Below are 21,741 nucleotides of genomic sequence, written 5' to 3'. Positions count from 1 at the left end.
CTGCTATCTTACACTGGACTTCTCCCGCTTCGCCTGTCCTTTAACCCTGTTTGTATATCCTGTTCCAAGTCATATTTTGGCGTACAAATATTGACGGCACATAGATTCGTTAACATAATAACTGAATATTACAGTGATTGTCATCAGGAAATCACGGAACTGAAAATGTTCAGGAATGCGGTAACACCCAAAGTTAAACCGGTTTGAAACAAGAAGTGCTGAGGGCGAACATGGCTTCCAAACAGCTGGTCAAGAGTTTGAGCGAGGAGACAGTTTGTCCCATTTGCCTTGATTTCTTCATCGAGCCGGTGATACTGGATTGTGGACACAACTTCTGCCACCCCTGTATCTCCCAGTGTTGGGAAAAGATGGAGATAAACTGCTGCCCGGAATGTAGAGAGGAGTTTCCGGAAAGAATCCTCAGGATAAATCGAGCCTTGGGGAATCTGGCAGAGAAAACTCGAAAATTAAAGCTGAATCCGAAAGAGATGGAAAGTAAACTTCACTGTGAGGAACACCAGGAAGAACTGAAGCTGTTTTGTGAAACTGACAAGAAATTGATCTGTTTGATTTGTAGAGATTCGCGGGAACACAGAGAGCACCGCTTCCTGCCGATTAAAGAAGCTGCTGAAATCTACAAGGTAAAAGGGAAAAGGTGATCTAGCCTGACAATTGATCACATTTTCATGGTCTAACATTTTAATTTTTTGATTTTCTCTCCCAATCCCAGAATCAGCTGAAATCTTCCTTAGATTTTCTCACTGTGAAGAAATCGGCCGTTGTAGAAACGGAACGGAAACAGAAAGGGAAGATTTCTAAAGTTAGGGTAAGGTCTCCCGTTGCTAATTTTCTGGGATCTCGATTACTTTTGTTCCCTTTATCGCGGGACATTAATTATGTTTCACATTTGGTAGGAACAGTCGAGCAGTCTGCAGACCTACATCACATCCGAGTTCAGTAAAATGCACCAGATTCTCACTGAGAAAGAGCAGCGTTTACTCAGAGATCTCAGGGAAGAAGAGGAGATGGTTCTAGAATCAATGGAGAGAAACCTTCAAAAGATTCAGGAGAATTTAAATTCTATTGAGGAGAAACTCTCAAAGTTGCAGAAACAGATGGAGCAAAAAGACGAGCTGATATTTCCAGAGGTGAGAATTTGAGTTTAGTTCGCACACTCACAAAGTAATCGATGATAATTTTGAACTAAAGGCAGAATTTTTGATTGATTTGATAATTTGATGTGTATTGAAACCGATTGCATTGTCTGTTCCGAGGTAGTTCTGCTGCAGTTGCTGATCCTCCAGGCAGAATCATGGGAAGGCGCAGCAATAACAACCTGCTTTATATAGCGCCTTCAACACAATAAGAAGTTTCAGAGCGCCTTGCAGAACCAGTCTCACAGAGATTAGACCAATTCACACAACGTCAGCAAAAGCATTTGACCTCTTTGGCATAAATCGTTGTCAAGTAGCAGAATAGTTTAAGAAAGTGGACAAATCGACAGTTGAGACCTTGGGATTTATAAATGGAGGCAATGAGGATGATAAAACACTTGTTCGGCCTCAACTGTAGTATTGTATCTAATTCTGGATGCAGTACATTGGGGGAGGGTCTGAAGGCTTTGAAGAGAGACCACAGAAGATTTACGAGATTGGTTCCAAAGATGAGTGACATCAATTCCCTGTTTACATTGGAGAAATTGGTGTTCTTCTTGGAGAAGTGAAGGTAGAGATAAGAATTCAGATTGTTCCAAATCACGAGGAGCCTCAACAGAGAAGGTCGAGGGAAACTGTTCCTCTTGGCAGAAGGGTTGAGAACCAGATACTGATTTAAGCTATTGCCATACACCCAAAAGCAAAATGGGCAGAAATCTCCTCATGCAGCAAATGTGGAGTGCACGGCCTGAGATTGGTGGAGGCAAATTCACGTTGTGTCTTTCAAAGGGAAATTGGACACACCTCTGAAGGCAAAAACACAGAGCAGAAAACGACCAGATGAATTGTTCTTATAGGCAACTGGAAGGGACAATTTTCGAGGGATTGTATCCTTTCTTCCTGTAACCATTCAATGATTATATGATAAACAAAGCAAGAGCGTCACTGTGATGGATAGGTTCGGGGGGGGGGGGGGGGGGAATAATCCAGAGGACCGAGAGAACTAGCGGTATGGTCACCAGTGATTCAGTGATGCTAACCGAGGATGGGCCACAGGTCAGAATAGGAGTGCAGAGGTCTTGAGGAGTATTGGACTGGACAAGGTTACAGAAATGTAAAGCGGGGGATTTAACTATTTGACAGGAATGAGAATTATTTTTGAAGATGATGCCGAGCCAGTCAGTAAACACATTGCTGACCGGTGCACAGAACTTGTCGGCTGAGTGTGTTTAAAATGAAGGCAGCTCCCTGGCTTAATTAAATTCCAGTAAAGGGAGTAACAAGCTTAACCTGGAGAAAATCATGGCAGGAGACCTCAGAACCCTGGTTTGCTCCTAGTGCTCAATGTGGGAAATAAGTGACTCCGACGACCACGTGTGCAGGAGGTGTGTCCAGCTGTGGTTGCTGTTCACCACATTCTGGAATGGAGGTATGGGTGGGCTCACTGTGGAGCATCCCTGATGCTGAGAAACTCGTGAGTCGCATGTTCATAAAATCATAGAATTCCCACAGTGCAGAAGGAGGCCATTCAGCCATGGGGTCTGCACTGACACTCTGAAAGAACACCCTACCTGGACCCACTCCTGCACCCTACCCCATAACCTTACCTAACCTGCAATCTTTGGACTGTGAAAGGAAACTGGAACGCCCACAGGAAACCCATGCATTTGGGGCGGCACAGTAGCACAATAGTTAGCAATGTTGCTTCACAGCTCCAGGGTCTCGGGTTTGATTCCAGGCTTGGGTCACCCTGCGGAGTCTGCATGTTCTCCCCATGTCTCCGTGGGTTTCCAGTGGTTGCCTCCCACAGTACAAAGATTCTCCTCACATTCACTCTATCTAGGCCTCTCAGTATTCTGTAAGTTGCAATTAGATCCCCCCTTACCCTTCTAAACTCTATTCTGCTCCCCGGTCGGGGCTAGCATCGCGCGTCCGTGAACTCCGACATCGCGGGCTTAACGAATTTCGTTAAGCCCGCTAGCCAAAGTTAGCGACGGCTGACGCGTCAGATGACGTCAGCCGCGCATGCGCAGATTGGACGACTCCAACCCGCGTATGCGCGGATGACGTCATCACGCATATGCGTGAAACCCGAGCATGCGCGGGCCGGTATGCCCCTCAGCCGCCTCGCGAATGGATCCAGCGGGGCGGCGGAGGGAAAAAGAGTGCACGGGGTAAGTACCCGCTGCCCGCAATCGCCCGAAAGAGCAAAGGGGTGCTCTTTCCAAGGGCTATTCACGGGGAGAAAGTGCAAACTCCACACAGACACTTACCCAAAGCCTGAACTGAACCCAGGTCCCTGGTCCTGTGAGGCAGCAGTGTCTGGACACTAAACACTTCAATTTCCACCCTAAACCTCTGCGCCTCTCCCCTTCTTGCCCATAAAATCTACCACTCAGCAAGCTTTTGTTGACGATCCTGAATATCTCTTTGTGGTTTGTGAAAAGGGACATGGAGGGTGGAAAATTCATGCTCTTAGTCCAGAATTTTACCAAAACACTATGTGAGGATGCACAATTCTGGATTTAGTCTTGGGAAATGAAAATGAGTCAGTCTGTGAAGTGACAGTGGGCAACTATATGAGGGACAGTGAACACAATTCAGTTAGGTTGAGTATTATTATGCAAAAGGACAGTGATAAATTAAGAGTCCAAATTTTAAACTGGGGAAGGCAAATTTTACACAACTGACAAGTGATTTGGCTGAGGTGGACTGGGCAAGACTGCTAAAGGATAAATCAGTGGTAAGCCAGTGAAACTCTGGGGGCGCAATTCTCCGGACTTACGAAAACTCGGAGAATAGCGGCGGCGTAAATTTTTACGGACACGCTGGTCAAACGCCCTCCCGCTATTCTCCCCCCCCCCCCCCCCACGGCCGCCCCCCGACACGAATCGCTGCTCGCCTTTTTTTTACGGCGAGCAGCAATTCTCCCCTGGCCGATGGGCCGATTTCCAAGGCCTTTACGGCCGTTTTTATGAACGTAAAACACACTTGGTCTGACCGTTCGTAAAAACGGCCGTAAAGTCCCGATCTGGGGAACCATGGCACCGATTGGCACGGCCATACCACGGCCGTGCCAAGGGTGCCATGGGCCCACGATCGGTGCCCACCGATTGCGGGCAGCGGGTACTTACCCCGTGCACTCTTTCTCCCTCCGCCGCCCCGCTGGATCCATTCGCGAGGCGGCTGAGGGGCATACCGGCCCGCGCATGCTCGGGTTTCACGCATATGCGTGATGACGTCATCCGCGCATACGCGGGTTGGAGTCGTCCAATCTGCGCATGCGCGGCTGACGTCATCTGACGCGTCAGCCGTCGCTAACTTTGGCTAGCGGGCTTAACGAAATTCGTTAAGCCCGCGATGTCGGAGTTCACGGACGCGCGATGCTAGCCCCGACCGGGGAGATGAATAGAGTTTAGAAGGGTAAGGGGGGATCTAATTGCAACTTACAGAATACTGAGAGGCCTAGATAGAGTGAATGTGAGGAGAATCTTTCCACTGGTAGGAGAAACTAGAACCCGAGGGAACAGCCTCAGATTGAAGGGACGATGTTTCAACGAGCGATTAAAAAAAAATTAATTTAGAGCACTCAATTCTTTTTTTTTCCAATTAAGGGACAATTTAGGATGACTAATCAACCTACCCTGCACATCTTTTTGGTTTGTGGGGGTGAGACCCACGTAGGCATGGGGAGAATGTGCAAACTCCACATGGATAATGAACCGGAGCCGGGATCAAACCCAGGTCCATGGCACTGTGAGGCAGCAGTGCTAACCACTACATTACTGTGCTACCCTAGTCAACCAGAGATGGGGAGGAATTTCTTCAGCCAGAGGGTAGTGAATCTGTGGAACTTTGCTGCAAAAGGCTGTGGAGGACAAATCACTGAGTGTCTTTAAGACAGAGATAGATAGGGGCCATGGTGTTAGGTGCTCTGGAGGGTAAATGCGTCAACTTTGTGATCGAGGTTGGGGCTGATACTGTTGAAGGTGGTGTATAGGGCGCACCTCACAAGGGCAAGGTTGAGCTGACTTTTTGAGGGGGTGAAGGATGTTTGTGAATGGTATGGGGGGGGAACTAATTATGTTCATATGTTTTAATCCTGTCCAAACTGGATTCAGGGTGTCGGATACTCCGGGGTTGGAAGCGGGTGTGGAGGCTTGGCCTTCATCTCGCTAATCACCCGAAGGCTGATTCTGTTGAGGTGGAGGTCGGCTTCTCTACCCTGTGCCTCAAAATGGTGGGGGGACCTGCTGGAGTTCTTAACGCTAGAGAAAGTTGAGAGGGAGTTTGAGTTGAGAGGGAGGATGAAAGGGCTTTACAATTCATGGAGTTCTGGATACAGTTCACACCAGTGCTGCGTTGTCCTGATGTGGACTCTCCTTAGAAGCTCTCTCCAGCAGATTCAATTGTGAGACCCTGGCCTGTTTCTGTCTCTGGTTCTCGCATCCTTAATACAAATTAATCCATCGCCAGTTCCTCACACAGTCCTGTTGCTTGCAGCAGCTACCGAATGGAGGAATCTCTCCTCCATGATTTCAGGCCCAAAGCAGTGACGTACATTGTGCATGGCACCGGGTTATGTTGTGGGCACGTTACCTTCTCTCTGATGTTGCCTCTGACGGAAAGACTCCATGGTTCATATTAAAAGGCCGGCCGCAGCAGGCATTTAGTTTTTATTTGAAACTTTATTTCCAATACCTGATTATTCCAAGTTTATAACTTTTTACAACTGAAAATTAAAACAATTTCAGTTGAACATGTGAGTTTTTACATTTACACACAAATTTTGTTTTAAATAAAGACCCATTTGTTTCAAAATTAGATGAGACAAAGTAACTTGTTGAACACATAAAATGTCAAATATTTCTTACTGATTCCACTGCATTGCACCATCCAAAAGTTCAAAGCATCGTCTTCTCCATTCTCGCCAAAAGCACTTACTTCCTGGAGTGGTGACATAAAGTGATGACTGTTGGTTTCTTCCAGTGTTTATATGTATCAGCCGTATTGACTGGCCTCCTTCATCGGTATTCCTTGCTGACAAACCTGGCCCAGCATCCCTCTCAGTGTCCAGTAACTGCATCCACCCCAGTCATAGACTGCTGACCACTTCCCAACCAGTACTTCACATCGTGGGATTGCGAGCAAAAGTTGTGCCGATGTCGAACAGCTTGACCATAGAGCCACAGGTCGCATAGTGCCGATCGGTGGTGGCGGATGAGCCAAGCAGCGCACAAAGGACGATTACCAGAGTGGAGCGCCAAGCTGGGGCCACCACTATTTGCACCGTGCGCCCACATGGACACCCGTCTGCTCCTGTGCCCATCCCCCGTGCTCACACAGTGACCAGCACACGGCCAAGCCTCACGCATGCCACACCTCAAATGTTACAACCAATCGCGGCAGCATTCTTAAAAGCCGGGTACAGTCATTGGGAACTTCTTCCGCGATCGGGAATGCTGCAACCAATTGCTCCCTGATCCTCCCGACACCAGTGGGTTGCAACCCTGAGTTTTAAAGATCCTGGGCTAGAGGTCTAAACTAATGTTCTCATCACTCCATGGCTGGTAGAATTTATATTCAATATAAAGCTAACCTCAACAGCGGTGGCCATTCATCTGTTATCTATTATTAAAACCCATCTCATTCACTAATATCCTTCGGGGGGGGGGGGAAGTCTGCCTTCGTTATCTGGTCTGGGCTACATGTAACTCCAGGTCCACAACATTGTGGTTGACTCTTAACTGCTCTCTGGGATGATCTGGCATGCCTCTCAGCTCAAAGGAAATTAGGGATGGGAAATATATTCCAACATTGTCGGCAACAAACAATTTCCCGAAAGAATTATTTTTTTAAACCGTCATTGGCTGAGTTAATAGATAGGAATGGAATGAGGCGAGGGAAGTTCTAACCAGCTGCGTGATAGAGAAGATACACCACAAAATAATGATGTGGACAACAGATCTAGAAGTGTATGGGGTAATAGTTTACCATAGTCACACGCAATGCCATTTGTTACTTTAATATCCGCCTTATTCGGTGCTGAGGCAGGGATGGAAACCTAACTGATGGGGTTGAAATGAATAACGGACATAATTTTGAAATAGGACAAGACATGAAGCCGCTGCTGTGAATGAGTTGTTGTGATTTGTAATTAGTTCCATGTTATAGAATAGTTTGATATTTTCTTTGGTATTCCAATTGTTACAACTTTATGTTGTGTGTTGTTTGTGTTTGTGGTACAGCCAATACGTGTTTGAGAGTGGAGCTAGCATTCAATTACATTCTCTGATCGACAAATCTGATTTTAAAACTAAAGACAAACAGAGAAACCTAAACACAGTAACAGGCAAATTGGTCCATTTGCATTGGTTCTTTGAAAGGATTAGCCAACATATCCAACTCACTCGATCTTTCCTTTTAAAAGTATCTAGTTCCTTTTGAAATGTACTGCAACCTGTAATTATGTTTCCGCTGCCCTTTCGTTGAGTGCATTCTAGATTATCACAACTCATTTGTTCAAAAGTCCTCTCTGGCTTTTTACCGATTATTAAAGTTTCGTCATCCAGTCAGGACTCCTGCCGGAGGAGAATGTTTCTTTGTATCTGCTGTGTTAAATCACGGCAGTTTCTCCGCACCACCCCTATTAGTTACATTATTAACCTGTCTGAAGTGAACTTTCTATAACTGAAGTCCATGATTGCTTACTCCATTCTGGTCGATCCCTCTGCACCCTCTTCATTCCTGAACATCCCCCCTGAAACATAAATCCTAAATCAATCCAATATTTCACCTGAGGCCTATCTAGTCATTTATAAAGCTTTAACAGAACAAAGAACAGTGCAGCACAGAAGCAGGCCCTTCGGCCCTCCAGGCCTGTGCTGATGATGATGCCTGTCTAAACTAAAACCTTCTGCACTTCCGGGGTCCGTATCTGTCTGTTCCCATCCTATCCATGTATTCGTTAAGATACCTCTTAAATGCCGCTTTCGTATCTGCTTCCACAGCCTCCCCTGGCAGCGTGCCTCGGGTATTTAAACCCTCTATATGAAAAACCTGCCTTATACATTTCCTCTATGCTTACCCCTTGCACCTTAAACTTATGTCCCCAAGCAATTGACATTTCCCCCCTGGGAAAAACCATCTGACTATCCAATGTGTCCATGCCACTCATAATTTTGTACACCTCCATCAGGTCGCCCCTCAACCTCCGTCGTTTCAGTGAAAGCATTCCAAGTTGATCCAGCCTCTCCACATAGCTAATACCCTCCAGACCAGGCAACATTCTGGTAAGCCTCTTCTGTACCCTCTCCAAAGCATTCACATCTTTCTGATATTGTGGCGACTAGAATTGTATGCAATGTTCCAAATGTGGCCTAACCAAGGTTCCATAGCTGCAGCATGACTTGCCAATTTTATACTTAATGCCCTGACCAATGAAAGCAAGCATGCCGTACACCTTCATGACTGCCTTATCCACCTACATTGCCACTTTCAGTGATCTACCTGTATGCCCAGATCCCTCTGCTTTTTAATACTCCTAAGGGTTCTACCATTTACTGTATAATTCCCACCTGTATTAGACCTTCCAAAATACATTACCTCATATTTGTCCAGATTAAACTCCATCTGCCATTTCTCTGCCTCAGTCTCCTGCTGATCTATATCCTGTTGTATCCTCTGACAATCCTCTACACTATCCACGATTCCATCAATCTTTGCATCGTCCAGAAACTTACTAATCAGACAAGCCATATTTTCCTATAAATCATTTGTATATCCAAACAGCACTGTTCCCTGCAGAACATCACTAGGTTCAGCCTTCCATTCAGAAAAACACCCTTCCACTGCTACCGTCTGTCATCTATGACTGAGCAAGTTCTGTATCCATCTTGCCAGCTCACATTGGATCCCGTGTGTCTTCACCTTTTGTACCAGTCTGCCATGAGGGACCTTGTCAAAGGCTTTACTGAAGTCCATGTAGACACATCCACTTCCCTAACTTCATCAATCATCTTAGTCGCTTCCTCAAAAAACTTGATGACGTTAGTGAGACACTCCCCTTCACAAAACCCATCGCTAATAAGTCATAGAACATAGAACATAGAACAGTACAGCACAGAACAGGCCCTTCGGCCCTCGATGTTGTGCCGAGCAATGATCACCCTACTTAACCCACGTAACCCGTATACCCGTAACCCAACAATCCCCCCATTAACCTTACACTACGGGCAATTTAGCATGGCCAATCCACCTAACCCGCACATCTTTGGACTGTGGGAGGAAACCGGAGCACCCGGAGGAAACCCACGCACACACGGGGAGGACGTGCAGACTCCACACAGACAGTGACCCAGCCGGGAATCGAACCTGGGACCCTGGAGCTGTGAAGCATTGATGCTAACCACCATGCTACCGTGAGGCCCGAGTCCATTTGTTTCTAAACAGAGTTTCTGACAGTAAACCCTGTCACTAAGAATCTGTTCCAATAATTTCCCCAGCACTGACGTAAGGCTCACTGGCCTATAATTTCCTGGATTATCCCTGCTACCTTTTTTTTTTCTATAAATTTAGAGTATCCAATTATTTTTTTTCCAATTAAGGGGCAATTTAGCATGACCAATCCACCTAACAAGAACATGTTTTTTGGGTTGTGGGGGCGAAACCCACGCAAACACGGGCAGAATGTGCAAACTCCACAGGGAGAGTGACCCAGGGCCGGGATTCGAACCCAGGTCCACAGTGCCGTAGGCACAATGCTAACCACTGTGCCACTGTGTTGCCCCCCTGCTACCTTCTTAAACAAAGAAACAACATTGGCTATTCTCCAGTCCTCTGGGACTTCACCTGTAGCCAATGAGGATACAAAGATTTCTGTCATTTGTTATGGGCTAGGGTTTAGAGAACCCCAAAGTGTATCATGGAGTTCACCTGACCCACAACTGTTACTCGATTGTGGTATGGGGAGCACACGGCCCACTCTACAGGTGTGGTGAAGCAGAAATGGAAAAGTATTTTTTAAAGCAAAAAAAGGCATTTCTTAAAGGTACTCTCACATGACACATTGCCCCAGCAATTTCTTCCCTTGCCTCCCTCAGTATTCTGAGGTAGATGCCATCTGGCCCTGGGGATTCATCTACCTTAATGCTTTTTAAGACACCCAATACCTCCTCCTTTTTGATATCTAGATTACCCAGAATAGCTACACATCCTTCCCTAAACTCATCATCCATCAAGCCCTTCTCTTTGGTGAATACTGATGCAAAGTACTCATTTAGTACCTCACTCATTTCCTCTGGCTCCACGCATAGATTTCCTCTCCTGCCCTTGAGTGACCCAACCCTTTCACTGGATACCCTGTTGCTCTTTATCAATGCATAAAACGTCTTGGGATTCTCCATAGTCAAGTTGCTGAGGACCTTTCATGACCCCTTTTAGCCCTCCTAACTCCTTGCTTAAGTTCCTTCCGACATTCTTTATATTTTTCACTATATTCCTCATTATCCAAGTTCCCGAAATTTGCCAACTTATCCTTCATCCTCACAGGAATATGTGAATTCTAATCAACTGATGTTTGAAAGACGCCCACTTGTCAAATGTTGACCCTCAAAAAAGCCGCCCCTCAATCAAAATTCTTCAGGACGTGCCTAAAATTTTTGTAATTAGCCTTCTCCAAATTTAGTACCTTCACCTGAGGACTACTCTTATCCATGAATATCTTAAAACGTACTGAATTAGGGTCACTATTCCCGAAATGCTCCCCTACTGAAACTTCAATCACCTGGCCGGGCTCATTCCCCAATACCAGTTCCACCATGACCCCTTCCCTAGTTGGATTATATACATATTCTTTTAAGAAACCCTCTTGAATGCTTCTTACAAATTCTGCCCCATCCAAGCCCAAATGAGTCCCAGTCAATATAGGGGAAAGTAAAATAGCCCATCACAACCAAAATCAGTCTGTAAACCCTCAACATTGTGATTGCACCCTTCCTATTCATCAGCTCCCCCATATTACCTCACTGCATGAGCACTCTGAGGTTTCCTCCCACAATACAGTTGTTAAATTCCTTTACCCAGTAATGTAACTTCCCCACCCCTTTTACATCACCTCTATCCCACCTAAAACATCTAAATCTTGGAATGTTTAGCTGTCATTATTCGATCTCCCTCAGTTACCTCACCTGCTGACCTACTGCTCGGGTTCCCACCACCCTGTCACACCAGTTTAAACCCTCACAAGTGACGCTAGCAAATCTCCGGCCAGGATATTGGAGCCCCTCCAGTTTAGGTGCAATCCATCCTTCTTGTACAGGCCTCCTGTTCCAGAAGAGATTCCAATGGCCTAGATATCTGAAACCATCCCTCCTACACCTGCACTTTAGCCACATGTTTAGCCGCACTATCTTCTTATTCCTAGCATCAGTGGCACATGGCACAGGTAGTAATCCCGACATTACAACCCTAGAGGTGCTTTTTTAAAAAACTAACTACCTAAATCTCTGTAAATCCCCTGAAGGGCCTCATCACAGTGGTTAACATTGCTGACAGAGCTCCAGGGATCCGTGTTCCATTCCAGCCTCGGGTAACTGTCGGTGTTTAGTTTGCACTTCCTTCCCGTGTCTGTGTGGGTTTCCTCCGGGTGCTCTGGTTTCCTCCCACAGTCCAAAGATGTGCAGGTTAGGTGGATTAGCCATGCTTAATTGCCCTTAGTGTTCAAAAGGTTAGGTGGGGTCCCTGGGTTATGGGGTGGAGGTGTGTGTTTAAGCAGAGTGTTCTTTCCAAGGGCCGATGAAGGCTCGATGGGCCGAATGGCCTCCTTCTGCACTTTAAATTCTATGATTCTATGATTTACTCTTGCTGCCTATGTCGTCAACACCAATGTGTACCACGTCCTCTGGCTGTTCACCCTCTCTCTTTAGAATTATCCATGCCCATTCAGGGACATCCTTTACCCTGGCACCAGGGAGGCAGCATGCCACCCTGGAGTCTCTTTCAAGGCCACTGAAGCAACTATCTGTGCCCCTTACTATAGAGTCCCCTACAACTACTGCTGTTCTATGCTTTGACCCTCCCTGCTAAACAACAGAGCCAGCTGAGGTGCCACCACTCTGACTACTGCTGTTGTTGTTTCACAAGAACCTCCTTGTGGTTGTAGTTGTTGAATCTAATTATAAATCCAACACAAATGAGAAGTTCATCAATTTACCCTATCAATATCTGTGCATGTGATCCAGGTCTCCTTGGTCCTGCAACTCCTGTGAACTTGTTCATTTCATTTAATATGCCTCCCCTCATACACCCTTTAAAAAGGTATCATTTCACAGTTCTCTGCGGTAAGATTCCATTTCACCATCTATGCCCCTGCATTCTGCGCTGATTCTTAACATTACATTGTCATGTTTTGTGTCTCCCGCAGCTATTGAAATGTGACCCTGAATCCAAGTCAATGTTCCAGGTAAATATCACAAAGAGCAGTTAGAACCTCTCTATATGCGGATGAAAATTCAGATATTCAGAAACTGATGATTGCTCAATGTATTTTCTGCTGTTAACTCAGATGTGTGTGTTTCATATCTTTCAGGAAGAAGCTTTGGAGAAGAGAAGGTAGCATTTGCACTTCACTCAAACTCTAAACTGTTGAACCAAAAAGCTCAGATAATTTCTTGCACTTAATCTATAACAGGAACTGTTTAATGCTTGCAGGATTAGTGAGGATGCACGATTGCTCTCAGTCGCAGATGTGGCCCTGCCCATTGGGAAGTTCAAAGGCCCCTTACAGTACATAACGTGGAGAGAAATTATTCTGAACATTGACCCGGGTAAAACGATTACATCTTTCTTCTTGATATATGAATCTAGATGAGGAGAACATAAATTGGCTTCAAGGCCCCAGATTAAATGTTCACATTGTCAATTATTAATTCCCAGAAGGCCTCGATTCCCTTATTTTGCATTCTGTAAATACTTCTGGATACTTGAAAGTGAGTTTGATACTTGAAACTTGCCCATGAGTCAAAGGATAGACGCTTGCACAGTGGTAAAGTCATGGGATTGAGAAGGCAGATAGTAACACTATGGGAACAGCGGGTTCAAACCCACGGCGATAGCTGGGGAATTTAATTCAATTAAAAATAATCTATGAGGCAAGAGTTGAAAACTAATCCCAATAATGATGACCACGATTGTTATCAAAACCATTACGTTCACTCATGTCCTTCAGGTCAGTTTATGGTTCCTTCCTCTGACAGATCCAGAATAACGTGGTTTGCCATCATGGTCAATGAGGGATGGACAGCATAGCGAAAAATGTATATAAAACATCCAGAGCACAATCTCAGGCTGTGAAATGGAATTTGGAGAGACGAGCCTGACCCAATCTGGAGACATGGGTAACATTTTGCTCAGCATACCTCTCCTGTTCCTCATTCATGTGTCTTCATAATCCAAACTAATGTGGGTGAGACTGGCCACATTAGGAAAGAAAGGGGCTGAAAAAACTGTGCACCCCCCCCCCCCCCCTCCACCCCCACCTACCCGCCACCATCACCACGAATTAGAGGAGGTTTGTGGTGACATTATTGAAGTATTCAAGATCCTAAACAGAGTGGAACAGCAGCAATAATTTTAATAACCTAAATAGCGTAGTGGCATTGCTCCTGGGCTGGTAATCCAGAGGTTCAGTGTAATGCTCTCGGGGACCTGTGTTCGAATCCCACATGAAAAGTCCAATGATGTTCAGTAATGAAACCATTGGCAATTGTTGTTTAAAAACCCATTTGGTTTACCTGGTCTGACCTACAAGTCACTCCCCAGCAATGTGACTGACTCCGAAATGGACACCAAAGCACTCACTTCAAGGGCAATTAGGGATGGGCCAGCTAAAAACATGAATTAATTTTTTTAAAATCATGCTCAGAGACCTTTCTGTATCTTGGTATTTTAATCTGCTTCTCTTATTCTTCATGCCAAAACCAACAATTTCATGTTTTTCTGCTGCATGCTCCATTTGCCATCTGCCCATTCCCGTAACCGATTTGGAGCCTCCATATTTTGTCTTCCCAACGTACTTTTCTACCTATCTTTGTATCATTTGAAAATTTGGCAGCCATCCATTTGATCTCTTTTCCCAAGTCATTTACATAAATTATGAACAATTGAGTTTGCAGCACTAATCCCTGTGAAGATCTTCCATCTTGTCTATTTATGCCTACTTCCTATTTCCTGTTGTAATGTCCATCATCATCCATATCACCTCCTGTACCATGAGCTTTTATTTTTCACAATAGCCGTTGATGTGGCACTTTATCCAACAGTTTCTCAAAATCTTACTACAGTACATCCACTGGTTCCCCTTTATCTACAGTATATGTTACTTACTTAAGGAACAAGTACATATTTCTGGCAAGTTGCTCACGGATTTGTTACTGGAAGATGGTCCTGTGCAGGAAGGTGAAAGACAGGAATGCGGAAATCCTTTCGCGGATGAAAGAAGTGAAATCTCAATTGTAATATCATGTAGAAAGTGTTACCAACTCTGCACGCTTCCCACCAAAGGCAGCCTTTCTTTGGTTGCTTGTTTGAGGCAGAATCAGGGCCAGGATTCTCCCCTACCCAGTGGGGCGGGAGGTCCCGGCATGATGGAGTGGCGTAAATCACTCCGGTGTCTGGCTGCCCCAAAGGTGCGGAAGTCTCTGCACCTTTAGGGGCCAAGCCCTCACCTTGAGGGGCTAGGCCCGCGCCGGAGTGGTTGGCGCTCCGCTGGTCGGTGTGGAAGGCCTTTGGTGCCACACCAGCCAGGGCCGAAAGGACTTCGCCGGCTGGCGTAAGTCCGCGCATGCGCAGGAGCATTAGCAGTTGCTGACGTCATCCCAGCGCATGCACAGGGGAGGGGGTCACTTCCGCCTCCACCGCGGTGAACACTATGGCGAAGGCAGAAGGAAAAGAGTGCCCCCCTGGCACAGGCCCGCCCGCCAAACGGTGGGCCCCGATCACAGGCCAGGCCACCGTGGGGGCACTCCCCGGGGCCAGATCGCCCCATGACCCCCGCAGGACCCCGGAGCCCGACCACACCGCATGCTCCCGCCGGAAAGGTAGGTGGTTTGATGCACGCCAGCGGGAGAGGGTTGACAGTGGCGGGACTTCGGCCCATCGTGGGTCGGAGAATCGCCGGGGGTAGGGGGGGCCCGGCCGACCGGCGTGGCACGATTCCCGCCCCGCCGAATCTCTGGTGGCGGAGAATTCGGGACACGGCGGGGGCGGGATTGACGCAGGCCCCCGGCAATTCTCTGACCCAGCGGGGGTTCGGAGAATCTCGCTGCAGTTATTTTGCAGCCCTGTATGCCGTGATAATGTTCATGACCAAATTCAGTTCATAAATCCTGAGCAAGCATGGACTAGCAGGGCATTACACAATAGACGCTTATGCAAAGTTTTCATGCCCATTACCCCTGATTTTCTCCCCATTTATTGTCAATAAATAAGAATTTGTAAGACTGACTTTTTTTCAATTTTGCAGTCAGGTTGTACCCTGATTAACAAAACTCCACAGTTGGCAGCCGTAGATTCAAATGTCTGGGCCCTAAACGCTTCAATTCCCTCCCTAAACCTCTGTGCTTCTCCCCTTTTTGAAATACATTCTACCACTCAGCAAGGTTTTGTTGATGGGCCCGAATATCTCAATGTGTCTTGTGGTCAAAGTTATTCATAACCTTGGATAAAACCTTAGCTTTGACAAAGGGTCATCTGGACTCGAAAAATTAGCTCTTTTCTCCACCTACAGATGTTGCCAGACCTGCTGTGATTATCCAGCATTTTCTCTTTTGGTTATTCATAACCTTTGCAGGCAGTGCCTTGAAAAGTTTTGGTTTGCTAAAATCGCCCCATAAAGAGGCACTTGTTATGGAGGGATATTCTTGATGATCACATTATGTGACATTGGGTGCCAGTTAACTCTACTTTCATGGTTTATATCAGCAGACTCCGTAGTGAGGTTAATTGACTCTGAAATTTCCTACATTAGGGATCAGAGAAGGTGAGCTGAGCCCAGAGGTAGGACTTGGATTGTTAAATATGCCGGAATGCAGGGTTCAGTCTCTGATGCCTGGAGAGAGAATATTTGGTCCGCGTCCTTTTGGTCAAATATCACAATCTGAGCTTCTATCCAGGAGAATTATTTAGCTTGGACCGTGCCTTGTGTAGGTTCCAATAGAAGGTGAATAATCCTCTGTTGGCACTGGGCAGCACGGTAGCACAAATGGATAGCACTGTGGCTTCACAGCGCCAGGGTCCCAAGTTCGATTCCCCGCTGGGTCACCGTCTGTGCGGAGTCTGCACCTTCTCCCCATGTCTGTGGGGGTTTCCTCCGGGTGCTCCGGCTTCCTCCCACAGTCCAAAGATGTGCAGGTTAGGTGGATTGGCCATGCTAAATTGCCCTTAGTGTCCAAAAAAAGTTAGGAGGGGTTATTGGGTTACAGGGATAGGGTGGAAGTGAAGGCTTAAGTGGGTCGGTGCAGATTCAATGGGCCGAATGGCCTCCTTCTGCAGTACATGTTCTATGTTCTCTGAATTTGGGGATTGTCTCTTGTTCTTTTTGCTTGTTGTTTTCCAGCTCGGCCTGAGACCGCAGCTTTTCCCCTTAATATTTTTACTATCTTATTCCCACTTTTCTAGTTTTCCATCATGAATTATTTTTATTTCTCCTCTTCTCCCACATTGTTTGCTATTTAGGGACTAGGGGCTTTTCACAGTAACTTCATTGAAGCCTACTTGTGACAATAAGCGATTATTATTATTGTTTAATTCCAACAGTCAACTGTATACTTTCCTTCTATTTCTCACTGACCTAATCTCTCATTCTTTTATCCATTTCATTTGCTAATGTTTTAAAATAAATTTAGCTCCACTCCTCATTGAGTTTTCTTTTGCATTTTTCTTTGCTCCTTTATTTCCTCCTGTTTCTGGCTTTCTGCAATCACACCCCAATCCCTCGTCCCCTTCACTCCATCTCGGAAGCACAAATTAGTTGTTTGTGCGTCAGATCTCCAGGTCGAGGTGGCATGGTAAAATTCATCTTGGGCATCAAACAGAATTACAGAAAGCAAATTATGTTACACCGTGCCCGATATTAATATCCACTGATCGAATGAATATTCAGCGGAGCCCCATACAAAATCATTCCCCAGCATGTGATGCGGAGATGCTGGCATTGGACTGGGGTGAGTACAGTAAGAAGTCTCACAACACCAGTTTAAAGTCCAACAGATTTATTTGGAATCACGAGCTTTCAGAGTGTAGCTCCTTCATCAGGTGAGTGAAGAGGTAGGTTACACAAACACAGCATATATAGACAAAACCAATGATGCAAGACGATACTTTGAATGCGAGTCTTTGCAGGTAATTAAGTATTTCAAGGTCCAGATGGTGCGACTGGAGAGAGGGATAATCACAGGTTAAAGAGGTGTGAATTGTCTCAAGCATGGACAGTTGGTAGGATTTCACAAGCCCAGGCCAAATGGTGGGGGGTAAATGTAGTGAGACATGAATCCAAGGTCCCGGTTGAGGCCGTACTCATGTGTGCGGAACTTGGCTATGAGTTTCTACTGTTCCCCAGCAAACAATCTCTACCAATCGTTCAATTATATTTTTTAAGGCTTTTGTGAGGGCCACGAAGAATCCAGCACGAGTTGAAGGATAGAAATAAATAACATTTATTTACAATAACATATATATATACAACAGCAGCAACAACTCCCTTGCTGCTCACTCTCCTCTAGCCGGTTCCAAACTGGCCAGCTTTATTTACGCAGGGAATCTGCTAATGATTACTCCACCCCCCCCCCCCCCCTCATTGAGGAAGCTCATACTCCCAAAGGATTGTGGGATTGCCATTAGTCCCCAGCCAATGGTAAGCAGGCAGCTTATATCAAAGGCCGTTCCGGAACTCTGGGGGAAATGAGATGGAGGTTGCATAGATCCTCTTGCAGTCTCAAAGGATGATGGAAGTAGTTTCCATTAGAACTAAAAGTGAGGATGCAGGAATGGATCTCTTTAAAGGGCGGTCAACCATGATTTAAGAATATGTGTTTCTAGTTTGACCTGTAATTGGGGATTTATTTTTTGCTCATGCCCAGTACAGACCTCCTCCACCGTGCAGTATTTCCCTTGGCTTCTCTCCCGCTCTCTGCGCAACCCCCCCCCCCCCCCCCCCCAACACTGCAGCGATGAATCATAACTAAAATCAGATAACTCGGTTGTCCAGTGACAACTGATTCCATGAATGCAGTCCAGAGCCCGAATGGCATTTCAAAAATGAAATTGTTTGAATAAATCACCGTAAGAAACAAAATCACTGACTGTGTTATTTTAACTTTCCCCCAGCTCCAGCCTCTCTGACTCTGGATCTGAACACAGCGAATCCCCGGCTCATCCTGTCTGAGGACCGGACCAGTGTGAGACTCGGAGACAAACGGCCGGCACTCCGTGACATCTCAGTGAGATTTAACCCCTGGCCCTGTGTCCTGGGAATGGAGGGATTCATGTCAGGGAGACATTACTGGGAGGTGGGGGTGGGGGACAAGACGTCCTGGCGGCTGGGAGTGGCCCGAGAATCTGTGAACAGAAAATGGATATTATACCCAAGCCCAGAGTCCGGATACTGGATTGTGTGTCTGGAGCACGGGAAAGGTTATGTGGCCAGCACCTCACCCACTAATACACCCCTCACCCTGAGTGTGAATCCCGGGAAGATCGGGATTTTCCTGGATTATGAGGGGGGACAGGTCTCATTTTACAATGTGGACAACATGTCCCATCTCCACACTTTCACCCACACTTTCACTGAGAGAATGTTTCCCATCTTCCATCCGGGATCCAATGATGCCGGAAAAAATTCATCACCGCTGATAATCTGCGGGATTAAAAATCACTAACAGATCCATCCCATAATTTCACACCATCTCCCTGCCTCCTGCCCGCTGTAAATTGCTGTGTGTGGGTCTCAGCCATAGGAGGTGCTGATGGTTCAAATGTATCCTGAAGTCAACCACTTGACAAAGTTTCATTGGGATATTTGTTTTTCTTTAATCGGTGCAGTGGAACAAACGCATGGTGACTGTTTCAGAGACCCTTTAAAAATGAGTTAAAAGCTCAAGAACATCTATAATAATTGGAAGTGGAGACACAAGGCCATTACATTTTGGGAAATGCACCAACAGAACCAGAGACTCCAGTTGGGAAGCTGAATGAAGAGGGGCAGGCGAATTGAACCAGGGTGACAGTGGGTAGGGCATGAGACGAAAAAACACTGGAGACCCGGAGCAATAAATTATACCCGAAGAAATCAACTAGCGAAAGGGGAACCAAATAGAAGTGAATCAAATGGGAGCGGCTTGAAGGATGAGAATAAAAATTCAGTGGGTAGAAATTTACGAATGATTCAAAGGTAAGGAGGATATAACTATCTTCCAGAAAGATATTGACATCTTAAATGAGTGGGCAGATCATTAGCAAAAGCAGTTCAATGCAGAAAAATGTGAGATTGTTCATTTTGGAAGAAAGAATGAGAAGATGGATTATCATTTAAATGGAGAGAGACTGTAGCACAAAGAGACTTGGGTATCTTTGTTCATGAAACCCAGAAAGCCAGAGAGCTAGCATACAGGAGCAGAAGGTAACAGAGAAGGCAAATAGAATGTTGCCGCTTATTTCAAGGGGGCTGGAGTATAAAAGTAAAAATGTGTTTCTGCTACTTTACAAGGTACTAGTGAAGCCACATTTAGAATATAATGTAGAGTTGACTTCCGGTGTTGGCCATGGGTGTGAGTGGTCGCATATTTCCCTGATTAACAGGTGGATATTTTGATGGAAAAAGGTGCAGGAGTGATGGAGGAAGAGTTTATTCCACCAGCGGATGGATGCATGGACCAGAAGTGGTTTTAGGCGAAAGGAGTTGTCAGAGCCCACAGCGAGTGTACGAACGAACCAGGTGAGTTGGGAGTATTTCAGATTTGCACTGGGGGCCAGGGCAGGGATGGCCACTCTCTCCATTGCTCTTTGTCTTGGATATAGAGCCATTGGCAATGGCTCTGAGAGCATCAAGGGACTGGCAGGGGATAATACAGAGGGGTGGAGCATAGGGTCTCATTGGGGGTGGATCCAAGCGAGGGGGCAGGAGAGAAGGCTGGGGGAGTTGCCGTTTAGAGTAGTGGGGGAGAGCTTTCGGTATTTGGACATTCAGGTGGTGCGGGCGTGGGAGCAGCTGCACGTGGAACATATGAATGGGGATTTTAGGAGGTGGGATGTGCTCCTGCTGTGGGACGGGTGCAATTGGTGAAGATGACGATTCTCCCAAGGTTCTTATTTGTGTTTCAGAATCTCCCGATCTTCATCCCAAAGATGTTTTTTGGCGGGTGAATGCATTGATATCGGGGTTGTTTGGGTGGATAGGCCCGCAGGTGAAGAAGATACTGCTGGAGGGGGATCGAGGAGGAAGGGGTGGGGGGGGGGGGGTGTCGGCTGGCTCTTCCAAACTTGATGAATTATTACTGGCCGGCGAATATAGCCATGGTGAGAAAGTGGGTAGAGCAGGAGGGGTCAGTATGGGAACGGGTGGAGGCAGCCTCTTGTAAGGACTCGAGCTTTGTGGCGCTGTTGACAGCCAGCCAGGTACTCCACAAGCCTGATAGTGGTGGTGGCCCTGAGGGTGTGGGGATAGTGGCGGCAGCACCGGAGGCTGGAAGATGCCTCAGTTTGGGCACTGATCTGCGGGAATCGTAAGTTTTCTCGGTGGGGGGTCTGGATGGGAGGTTTCAGGGGTGGCAAATGGCGGGGATTGAGCAGTTTCGAGACCTATTCGTGGGGGGCAGCTTCTCGAGCTTGGAGGGGTTAGTGGAGGAGTTTGATTTTCCCACCAGGAATGGATTTACAGGTGAGGGATTTGGTCAGGAAGCAGGTGCCGACCTTTCCGCCCCACGGGTAGCAGAACAAGATAGTGTCAAAAACAGGGGTAGGTGAGGGTAGAGTTTCGGAAATTTATAAAGAGTTAATGGACTGGGAGGGAGCCCCGATTCGGACAGTGAAGCATAAGTGGGAGGAAGAGTTAGGGAGGGAAGTGGAGGCTGGGCTGTGGGAGGAGGCTTTGAGGAGATGAAATGCATCCTCTTTGTGTGCTGGGCGTAGCCGTATTCAGTTTAATGTGGTTCATGGGGCACATATGACGGTGGCCAGAATGAGCATGTTTTTTGAAGGTTTGGAGGCCTGTGAATCATAGCCACGTGTTCTGGGCATGTCTGAAGCTTGGGAGATTCTGGCGGGTGTTCGCCGATGTTATGTCAGATGACTTGAAGGTGAAGGTGGTTCCGAGCCCAGAAATGGTGATCTTCGGAGTGTCAGAAGATCCGGGACTCCAGGGGGTGAGAGGGGCCAACGTTTTGGCCTTTGCCTCCCTGGTAACCTGGAGATGGCTCTTATTGGAATAGTGTGTCCACTGAAACCAGGGATGTGGGTGAGCGATCTGGCAGAGTTCCTCAGGCTGGAAAAGATAAAGTTCACCTTGAGAGGGTCTGTGGAGGGGTTTGCCCGAGAT

At 46.6% G+C, this 21,741-nt stretch overlaps 1 protein-coding gene across 1 annotated transcript; it reads left to right on the top strand.

Moving 5' to 3' along the window:
• Positions 1-20,262, top strand: LOC119975730 (zinc-binding protein A33-like). The gene is made up of 7 exons (XM_038815556.1): positions 1-641; positions 731-826; positions 915-1,148; positions 12,577-12,615; positions 12,742-12,764; positions 12,864-12,979; positions 18,537-20,262. Exons 1-7 carry the CDS (start codon positions 231-233, stop codon positions 19,085-19,087), a joined length of 1,470 nt encoding a protein of 489 aa, XP_038671484.1. The 5' UTR covers positions 1-230; the 3' UTR covers positions 19,088-20,262.
• Positions 20,263-21,741: the final 1,479 nt, after the last annotated feature.

The sequence above is a fragment of the Scyliorhinus canicula genome, chromosome 13 (assembly GCF_902713615.1).
Source record: "Scyliorhinus canicula chromosome 13, sScyCan1.1, whole genome shotgun sequence".
Classification (NCBI taxonomy): Eukaryota; Metazoa; Chordata; class Chondrichthyes; order Carcharhiniformes; family Scyliorhinidae; genus Scyliorhinus; species Scyliorhinus canicula.
This window is presented reverse-complemented; position numbering and strand designations above follow the sequence as displayed.